Source organism: Nothoprocta perdicaria, unplaced genomic scaffold (assembly GCF_003342845.1).
Source record: "Nothoprocta perdicaria isolate Ctin4 unplaced genomic scaffold, notPer1 scaffold_97, whole genome shotgun sequence".
NCBI classification, from domain to species: domain Eukaryota; kingdom Metazoa; phylum Chordata; class Aves; order Tinamiformes; family Tinamidae; genus Nothoprocta; species Nothoprocta perdicaria.
Genome location: NW_020456276.1, coordinates 375020 through 385971, shown reverse-complemented (window position 1 = coordinate 385971; position 10952 = coordinate 375020). Strand labels below are relative to the sequence as shown.

At 42.1% G+C, this 10952-nt stretch overlaps 1 protein-coding gene across 2 annotated transcripts in view; it reads right to left on the bottom strand.

Moving 5' to 3' along the window:
• Nucleotides 1-5112: 5112 nt before the first annotated feature.
• The window catches only part of PKP1 (plakophilin 1), a 39926-nt gene continuing 34086 nt past the window's right edge, over nt 5113-10952 (bottom strand). For both annotated transcript variants that reach the window (XM_026053215.1, XM_026053216.1), the window contains 3 exons: nt 10608-10794; nt 6438-6522; nt 5113-5184 (listed from right to left, as the gene is read on the bottom strand). In XM_026053215.1, coding sequence (XP_025909000.1) covers nt 5113-5184; nt 6438-6522; nt 10608-10794 — 344 coding nt within the window. The remainder of the gene's footprint in view (nt 5185-6437; nt 6523-10607; nt 10795-10952) is intronic.

Genomic DNA, 10952 nt, shown 5'->3' with positions numbered 1-10952 from the left:
CAGGTTCTTCTTTGAAGAGGTGCCTTCTGAAGGAGATCAAGGAAATGCTCCTTTCTTATTCCTTCTGTAATTTTGCAGTCAGTGGTTTTTTGTGTGCTAYAGATCTCCCATACTTTGGAACTAAAAAGTCTTCTGGGCATCCTGCACTTCAATTATCACCAAAAAACCAGAGTTAGGCGGGTTGTGATGCAGAGACTAGATGCTAGATTTCTAGATGCTGTCAGCAGCAGTTTCTTGGAGGAGCCTAGGAAGTCACCAGAGCAGATGACCCCCTAGATTTAGTCCTGATTAATGTGAAGGGTCTGTCCCCAAAATCTTGGATTTGTAGAGGTGCCACCAACATCTGGATCAACAAAAGTCTAAAGAGCTGCCACTGTGTGCTCACTTTCAGAAAGGGAGCTTAAAGGACAATCTTTGTTAAGGCAGGGAAGTGAAAAGGGACAATTAAACTTTACAGGCAATGTGGACTGTATTTAACAGTCCATTAATCTTACTGCGAGCATAACCCCAGCACATCCCATCAATTAAGAAATTCTTGAGGACTGAAGGGTAGAAAGGCTAAACAGCAGGAGAAGGAGGTTATTACAAGGCGTGTTTCAGATAGCTGAAGACAAACCATGCTAAACGGGAAGCTTGAAGAAATTTCAGCAATTTTTATTGATTTCAGCTTTTCCAATGAAGCAAATACATACAGTACAGCCAAAACAAAACTCTGATACATTATTCTCACATACCTATATCTTACAGAATACACTGTATAGCTATGGACTGGTAGGCAAAGTTGATCTCAAACTGGTGTGTGGTCAGAGAGGAATAAAACTGCCTCCCGCCTTCTACTCGTCCATGAGGCTTCTGAAATGCTGGGGTGGGTTGGATTTTACATAAACAAAACAAACAAAGCACTTATGAGAAAATAGACCAAAACACTCTGCTATGCCCAGGACAAACAAGAATGGTATTTATTTACATGATGCATGTCCTGTGCGCAAATCATGCCCTAACTGCTATTAATCCCAGTGCGGGCAGGGCCAGCAGTGCTGCTAGCTCTGGTCCTTCCCTCCCCAGGAGTTCTCCATCGCTATGACTCAGAGCACGTGCTGTGATGTGCTGCAGCTCTGCCCTCACCGGTCAAACTGGGGCTATGCCCTACTTGGGCTCTCCAACAAGCTAGAGGGGGAAAGGGCCYATCAAAGAGGATGCTGTGGTTGGATGTGCCTTAAGGAGCAATGTCTCCCTGGGAAGAGTAGATGAGGTGGGAATGGCATCCATCACTGCAGTGCTGGACTCTGCCCCTGGGAAGAGTGGGGCTTGGAAAAGGAGATTCTGAATCTGCTTGTTATCCACAGCATTCTGGACTCCCATATGTCTAATTTTTGTTCCTGCACTGATTTGACATCAGTGTCACGTCATTGATTTGGATAGAGTGGTTTAGATTTTAAAAAGGAAGGGAAACAGAGTTAAATGATCGGAGAATTTCCTGGCTGCATAAATAGCTGCAAAACAGCCCTGGGATGACTGAGCGGTTACAATTTACACAGCACACGGCTCTCTCTTTATCCTGAGGTATGAGAGCAGTGCCATTCGGCATCATAAAAAAATTAGGATGGAATCCTAATTGGAGGATGGAATCTGGTTCAACCTCCTGCCCCAACCAAGGAGCCAGATCAGGTTGCTCAGGGCTTTGTCTGGTCTAGTTCTGAACATCTCCGAGGATGGAGACAGATTTTATTTTTATTATTTTATTAGCTTTGGTAAAAGCAGTTTGCTGAACTTGATAGAATTTATGTGAATGATGTATCTGTTTCTTCATGTTTAACTACTAATGAAATCTCCAGTGCTTGTAAAAAATATAATTGTCATACCATTATCATATAGTTACAGCTCTTTGTGCCTTACATAGTGATAGCAAACTAAATTACCAGTGAAAGCAGAACTGTTTTAAAATAAAAGTTAAATAGCAGCCAATTAGAATGAATTTCTTCATTCCATTAGTTTGTTTTGTTGAGATTTGAATTTCTTTCCAAATTAATTCTAAAGAAAAGAAAAAAAAAACCAGCTCCCAGGACTTCTGCTGAAGACGTGTAATTACAGGAACAAATCTGAATGTAAAATTGCACACAACACCAAAATTACACCAAAACTGCGACCTCTTGCCTGTGGATATTGCAGCCATTCTGGATGTCCATAGTCTTGGGTTCTGCTGAAAAATGTTTGGAATTGTGTACCTGAAGAGATGTACCGAAATCCTTAAAAACTGACAGGTATGGCAAGGGCAAGCCCGCGGGCCCGGCTCCTTTGCTGCTGCTTAAATACTGCAGAAACTGTCCTACCGGCTGCGCCTGGTTCTAGCTCTCCACTTCAAAGGCGCTTTTCCCTCTTTCATTTGGCTGAGAGCTCTGCACAGAAAGCTCTCAAGCAAATGTGGGGGACTGCAAGCAAAGAGCTGCTGCTCATTAAAGTGCACAAAGATGAAGCCACCCTTTGTAGTCCAAGAGAAAAACCATCGAGCAACTCATTTCCACCAGGTCCGCTCTGCAGGCACATGCAAAATGCCAGCGCGGTTTTTATGCGTAGAGCCGTGCCAGAGCAAACCTGAGCTTTATGGACAGGTCACCAGCTGGTGCAACCATAGCACTTATATGATGTGAATGGAGCTGTGCTCATTTCCAGCAGCTCAGGAGCGTGACACCAGCTTTTACCCTCTTCCCTTACACACAGACAGAAAAAAAAATAAAAAGATGCTTTTCCCTACCAAGATTTCATTGCATAATTTGTCCTTCCCAAGCCCCTCCTGGGTATTTGAACGGTGTCATGTGGCCTCTCATGGTTCAGAGGAGTCCGGCATACAGGACAGCACGTTCAGACCCGGAGCTGATCCCATCCCGTGGCACGGAGCTATATCCCCTCTCGCCCGGGGACTTTCAGGGCACACRGTGTCCCAGGGAAAGGTGGGCTGCCCTAACGGGAGCTCAGCAGTCCCCTCTTCAGCAGGACAGAGTGATTCAGGTCATTAAAGATACTGAGAAATAAAACTTTTTCAAATCTAACTTCACACAACTGTTTACATTCCTTTGCATTTTAATGCTAATTTTTCATATTGATGAGTTAAAAACAAAACATGATTCAACATGCCACATCCCTTGCATTCAAGCCCTATGTGGTGGTCAATGATCCTGGGGAAAAAAAATAGCATTTGATGTCTCCAGCTCAGCTTCTTAAATGCCGTATTTATCTAGGTACAGTGTTATAAAGGAAAGAAGTGGATATATTTTACAAGATTGATTTGTTCAGCTGTTCAGAATGATTGCTCTGGTGCTCAAAAGGATTTGGGAGGCCAGTATATTCATGCTCTGCAGATGTGTTATAGTTGCCCCTAGCATATAGCTTCAGAGAATGGCTACTGAGATCCCGGAGAGAGTTTGCAGACATGAATTTGCTTCTTAAGAAAAAGAATTCATGTGACACGAAAGAAAACACTAATAACTATAAGAGCTCATTTGAGAACAACTCGAAAGCACAGAAGAAACCCATGTTCATAAATGTCAGGAATAATAAGCTTTTTTTTTTTTTTTTTTAAAAAAAGAGCACTGTGGTGTGTATCTGTTTATAAGAGCCATATGCAATGGGGTGAAGACTTAACATATCGTTGGCAATTTTATACCTGTGGGTAAAACGAGGTTGTGACAAGTATTTAATGTGGCAGTATCTGGTGCACGGATAGGGTGGAATTTGTCAAAACTCTGCAAGGGAGTTAATTGCACATTTCACACTGACTTTCAGTGGCAGACACGGGACTATACTTGTAGGAAGATTCTACTCATCATGTGTGCACATGTATGTTGTGGGCATGCACACATACACAGCTACACATACATAGTTACACAGACACACTTTTTGCAAAAAAATAATTATTGACATCAAGGAAGTATAACCTTAATAAAAGTCCCTTCTCCCCCCCTAAAAAGAAGAAAATGATTAAAAATATCAGYATCATCCAGATGATATCCGCATATTTAGTTTGCTTTACAGTTGAGTTAAACTCAGAAACACTCTATGTCTTTAACATCCTAAATAATTCTGCAAGGATTGTCGTCCTGAAGATGAACCAAATCCACATTCTGAATGGAGAAAAACAAGGAAAAAAGAAAAACCCAGATAATTAAGCATTCAATGAATCTTTTCTTTACATTCAAACCCAASTTTTCATCTTTTTCTTTGGTCTCTACCCAATTTCTGTGCTATCCTGACCCTTCTTTCCCCTCTAGACTTCTACATCACAGATCAGACTGATTTGAAATGAAAACAGCCCAGCAAAGCAAGAAGTGAAATTCATTCCTGGACATAGGAAATAAATGGGCTTTTCCATCTACTTTTCTTACATCAAGACTGTATTTAGCTTCATCACAAAGAGCATGTTCAGGAAGGGAACAAATAATTCATATCACATGATCTCAGGCCCCGTAGAGACATCCAATGTTTGAGAAATGCAAAACAACTTAAATCTTATATTCTCTTCACTGAGAATTACTAACCACAAACACCTTATATAATCAGGTCTCATCTCATAGCGAATAATAAGTCATAGGGATGCCCTGAAAATTTTTCTCTTGATCTCTCCAACCTGGTTTCTCTGTTGGGATTGTTCACATGGTAGCATATTGTTCCAAATTTTGACCTGAGGCCTTCTGATTTTTTTAAATGATCATAAAAGCCTAAGAGTGATGGCAAGTGTCATAGCATGTTCTGGAATTAGTTGCATGTTACTCATACTTTCTGGTTCACACCGCTCAAAATTCAAGAATGAAAATACTCTCAAAGACATTCCTTTGCAAAATCCCATCTGAGAATTTGGCAAACTATGATTATTTGCTTTTTAGTTAGCAAAGAAAGTAAAAGCAGCACTAAAACCAAGAACTGCGTCCTTCCGACTTTTCAGCAAATCAGATGCTTTGCAGTTTGGGCTGATAGGATTTTGATGGCAGTGTCACAAACCCACTTTAGGGGGGTTGTAAGCAAAGGGCTCATGTACTCTTCCTTTGCCCAAGGACCTCCCTTTCCATGATGACAAGGGCCCCACTCTCACCTGCAATGGCAACACACATAGAAAGGCTCCTAGAATCTGGAAGAGAGGGTCCTGAAGGTCGTTCCAGCTAGAGATCCCATCATGTTCTTATCAAATCCTTGCTGAAAAACAGATGCATATGAAATTCCATGAATGTATGGYGATTTCAAAACTGATAGTCAAGAGTCTCTTGTTCCACATGAAAAAAGTATTTTTCCTTTTCTGTACTAAGAACCTGCTTGGACCTCGGTTGTCCTTGACAAGTGCATAGTCATCCTTACTGATGGGCTTTATCTTCCTTGAGATATCTTACATTATCTTCCATTTGCTAAGACCTGGACTTCTCTGACTTTACTGGAGAAAGCCATTACTAAACATTATTTAATCTTATTCCCTGTACCAGAAAAAGTCTTGCAGACTTTCATGTGCATTTTCTGATGTATACCAATGCAATGAACATCTCTGTAATATACATGAGTGACTCAGTCACATCAAAATGAGTTGGCATGGTCTCCTAAGCAGAGCCTGACACAAAGCTGTGCAAATTCCTAGTAAGAAAGTCCCTWACTGTTAATACAGGAATATTTAGGTACTCTCTACCTCCCCATCCCCAGGGTATTCACTTTGTGGATGTTACTCCGCTTTAATTTGGCTGTTTACTCTGTGCAGGTGCTGTTGATGTTGAGTTGGAAAAACCTAGCTTGTTCAAAGGAAGCTACCGAGAGCTGGAAGCCTGGCAAAGTGCCCCATCTGGCTCTGCACTTTTATTCTGGTGCAAGGAGGAAAACAAAATGTAAATATTCTTCTTATTGCTTTAAAAGACTACTCTGCCTGTGAGGGTGATGTGACCACAGAGTGGGATTATGGATACAGAAGAAAACGTGGGGAAAGGGAGGAGAAACATTGCCAGAGATCTGTTGGGACATGAATACCTATCCTGCACAATGGCCAGGATGCAGGGATCTCCCAAGACAGCTTGAAGGAACCTGGTCTGTTCCCAGCACAGAGCTATTCATGCACACACAACAGCACTAATTCCTGTAGCAACGTGGCTGCATCACAGCAGAGCCTACCTGAGCTAGCACTAGAATCCTTGTTGGAAGGGACCTCTAGAGGTCGTCGAGTCCATTAGCTCCAGGGGACTAGCTTTAGTCTCTAAAGACAGCCCGGGGACCTGCTGTTGCAACTCACTTTCTCTCACTCTGATCCTACCCCTGTGCTGAGAGCATTGCGGGGTGCCCCAGTGCTCCGGGCTTCTCCTGGCCACTGCCCATCTTCAGCTCTGAGCTGTGACCTTTGCAAACTCACGAACCTGAGTGCGTGAGTCAAGATCAGGTTTCTGCTGCCAGCTGAGAAGCAGGAGTGTTTCCCTTACCTGTTTGAGCACGCTCTGCAGCTCCTTGTTTGACCACAGATCCGTCAGGAGGAGGCGAGCAGCTTCAGCCGCTTTTGGACAGGAGCTGGGAAGATGAGAGAAACCCCAGGGAATTACAGCAGGGCATGGAGCAGCGACCGACAGATAACAGCATGCATCAGCAAGAGCTCTTCAACGAGCCTGCCTTCTGCTGAGGACTAGCTAGTCCTGACTGAGGTTTGTCAATAAAATCTTTTTTGCTCTCCCAACAGTGCTACGTGACAATGACCACTGGGACCAAACTGAGGCTAATAAAAAYGGAAAGGAAGATTCGAATGGAATAAGAAGATTAAAATGAGCTGCAGGGCCATTTCTGAAGTCCGAAATTTGGGAAACACTGAAGGAGAAGGGAAAGGGTGCCAATCCCTCTCTGAACTCTGYGTGGGTGAATCGCTCAGAAGAGCGATGCAGGAAAGGGCTCTAGCGAGTATGGAAGAGACAGGAGCATTAGTAACAACAACAGTAATCCTGAGTCCTTGCTCAGCACAAGCTAATAGATACTTGTTCACGTAACAGCTCCGAAACCATGATTCATATACAGTATCTTCTGTAATTTTGGAGCATTTCATGCACCTAGATATAACGCTCGGTGCTGGTTCTTATCACTGCTCCTGATCTGCTGGACCATGGCCTAACTTTGGGATTCAGGGTGACAGTCCCAATCCGTCCCAACCAGAGTGGAGAAGAAGCACAAGATCCAAGTCTGGACCAGCCCTGGCTCCTAGTATGATATAGCTTCACAAAAAAAAGTGTTCTCAAAATACTATGTTCATGACACTATGAAAAGCTGACATCAGAAACAACATGGGATCAGCAAACTCTGTACGAATTTCTGTATGAATTTGGGGGCATTTCTCTGACATACGCAACATTTGGTAGAAAAGACCTTCTGGCCTAACAGGAATTACCAAATTTATCCTGGTCATAATCACCCAAGGGGTTCAGCAGATAATACCCAAACACCATACATGAGGATYGCAAATATATAGTTGAATTGCATAATTAAATTGTGTAACAGAAAGGAGATAACTTAAAGAACAAAAAAAAAGTGATATTGAAATAAATCAGTGGCAAGGGGATTGTGAGGAAGACTGCAAATCCAATATTCTAAGTTTATAGAAAAAGACTTTGGTGAGAAATTTTCAATGCAGCCAGGAATTTTATTGAGAAAAAAAAAAGATAATTTTATCAGAAAAATAATGTTGCGTGAACATGACTAAAGGAATGTTTTTCACGCAGTTGGAAGAGAAAAGGTGAAAGGACATAACAACAAATCAGTAATATTAGTTTGCTTTTCAGAAATCCCAATTAAAAGGAAGGCAATCAAAATATTTGGCAATTAGATTTAAAAATTGATAAAGAGTGGACAAACATCACTATGGAGTCCATGTCATGAATGAGGACATAAACAGGAGACTGAGAATATTATCTAATTGGGGTGCTCCAGGAAGGAGAAGAAACCACAGCTGTCAGAAAAACAGTAGAGCAGTTCATGCCTTTAACTCAGAATATAGCCACGGGAAGCAGCAAGGAAAAAGATAACCCCAACTATGAGAAATGCAGGAAGGATTGCCTATTAAAAAGCCTATGGAAAAGATTCATAATCTACTTGTCTATAAGCTGGAAGTTATACGAATACAAAATTAATTGTGTTGGATGTAAACAAACTAATGATTTATAAATTCGAATGCAAAGAGGCACCAGTGAAAGACTGCAGGCAAAGAACTTTCTGGCGGATTGCATAAAAATGCAGAGGCAGCAGGTACTAGGGAGGTGTTACGGACACGTCAGCCAACTGTAAGACAATGCTTGAAGCAAAGGAAGAGTGTTCCCAGCAGAACTGAGGCAAAGTGATGGGGAAAAGTCTGCAGTGCACTAACAAGGTACAACATGGCATGGTGTTCACCATGCGGATTTGGTCATTCGGTAATCACCATTGAGTACTCCTCTTATACTGGGAAGGAGGAGGATCATAGCTTGGGATTTATCACCCCAAAGGTCTGTATAGACAACATGAGGTCAAAGCTAGCCTAGCCAACAGCCACTGACAGAGATAATGGATTTATGATGGCCATTACTGGCTCATCTGATGGCTCAGCTCTTTCTAAAGCAGAAGTCTGAACAAATTCCACCCTATAATGTCCTCTTCATATTCTACACGGAGAAGTGGACTAAGTTAGCTGGTTTGTGAATTAGCAGATCCAAGCTGCTAGAGGAGAGACCACCCATTTGCTCTGAGGGGAGAGTCTGAAATGATGATTGGAAGAAGTAAAGATTAATCTTGGGTGTAAATTGCTGTCATCAGAAAGGAGCAGGAAGGAAGTTCTAGGGGACAGAAATGGATCACGAAGTAATGGGAACAATGCAAGTTTTCGATATAATAACCGGGGAGTTCCTCAGAAAGGATTTTGACTAAGACAGGAGGAACACACTGAAGACATTTTAGGAGTTTAGCAATTCCTTACACAGTTCAGTGAGTCATTGAAAACAAAGCTTATGACACCAAACAGCCAGGACAATTGAAGTGCGTACTATCATCTGAGTTGTGCAATACTTTGCTGAGGTAGCAAATTAGCCGATGTTTGGTGTGGGGGAATTGAAACAGGGCATTATGGAGAAGTTAACATCATCCAAAACTATGAACACAGGCTTAGAAGGGGAAGGGCTTGATGTTAATTGGGCTTGTAGTAATGTGGAAACCTATAAAAGGAGCAAATTAACCAACAGTATTTATTGTTTGAGGTCCAAACTAAGGAAAGAGGAAACTTCTAAAGACTGGGTGTATCTCTGTGTCACCATGGAACATGTGGCAAGTTGTAAGTGTTCATCAAAGGATGATAGAGAGGAGATGTGAATGTCTATTCTATTATTGTTAGTATGCCTGGTTTTTACACAAGATATTTTATAGTGAAGACAATAGGAGAGATGAATATCTAGGAAAGGGAACACATGGCCAAAGACTATAAATTCCATTATAAGTCAAACACCAATTTGGTCAGAAACAAGAGAAGAGAAGGATGAGAGGGGATGTGATTAACATGTATAAGTTCATGAAGGGGTAATGTAGAGAGGAAGGGGCCAAGCTCTTCTCATTGGTGGCCAGTGAYAGGACAAGGGGCAACGGGTRTAAGTTGAAACACAGGAAGTTCCAACTCCAGGTGAGGAGGAACTTCTTCACTGTGAGGGTGCCAGAGCCCTGGCACAGGCTGCCCAGGGAGGTTGTGGAGGCTCCTTCTCTGGAGGTCTTCAAAACCCGCCTGGATGCCACCCTGTGCCCTGTGCTCTGGGTGTCCCTGCTGGAGCAGGGGGTTGGACTAGAYGATCTCTAGAGGTGCCTGCTGACCTCAACCATTCTGTGATTCTCTGATTCTGTGACCAGTGTATCATACGGCATGAGCTGACAGTCTTTGCATTGTCATGTAAGGAGCACGGACAACTAGCAGGACAGAATTATTACTACCAGAAATCAAACCAAGTAAYAGAGAAATAGTGCATAAAACATTTAGGGACCACTCAGTTGTTGCTATTCTTGAGGTATATATAGGTAGACCAGAGGATGTATTTATGAATATATATATGCTTCATCACAGCTTTGTCTTTACCATGACTTCGCCCTTCTTCAATTGAAAGATGAACAATTCTGAACATTAAAAATATAAGCACAATCCCAAYTACCTATGATTATTTAGGTTGTCATGATTGGAGCATATGAGCAGTGCTTGAATCTCACACCTGACCTTCATTATAAGGACTGTGGGAAGCTACGGATCAGAAACCCAGGTGCTACGGCATCAGGTTGCATACCTGGCATACTTTGTACTGAGAGCTGTCGTTTTTTAATAGAGGATAAGATGTTAGTCCCTCAGTTCCTTTTACAATTTCATTTAAGTAAACCAGAGAGAATTTCCTGAGTTTCCTTTAACAAATCCCACCCTGGGTGGCTCATGTCTGTTACCAAGGAATTAGTGCTGAGAATTTCTGTCTATTAACAACATAGAACATCTTCAACTCAGTTACAAGGATAAGGAAAGAAGAATGCTTTACTCTTGAATTAATCTGGTTTTGCACAGACTTTGTGGGCTCAAAAATGTCTGCACGTGAAGTTTTGCATGACTTCTGCTCCAAACTCACCCATTTCGGCACAGGCTTACTACATTATTTAGCATGTTGCTCGTCAAGTAAGACTTTCCCAGATGTGGGTTGGACATGATGAGGTTCCTCAGAGTGTAACAGGCTGATGTCATGATCTCTCCATAGCTGTTGGTATTTCCAGACTGGAATGATAGGAGACGTGATACATCTGGAAGCACCTGGTGGGCTAAAAAGGTGGAATGTTCCAATCAATGTTTAAATAAAACATAAAACCTAAAATGAACAGTACTACTTGAGTAAGCACAGTTTGATACAAGAATGCACTATTACCSTCTAAAGGAGACACTAATAATATTGCACAGTAACAGTACAGGGGCCATTATT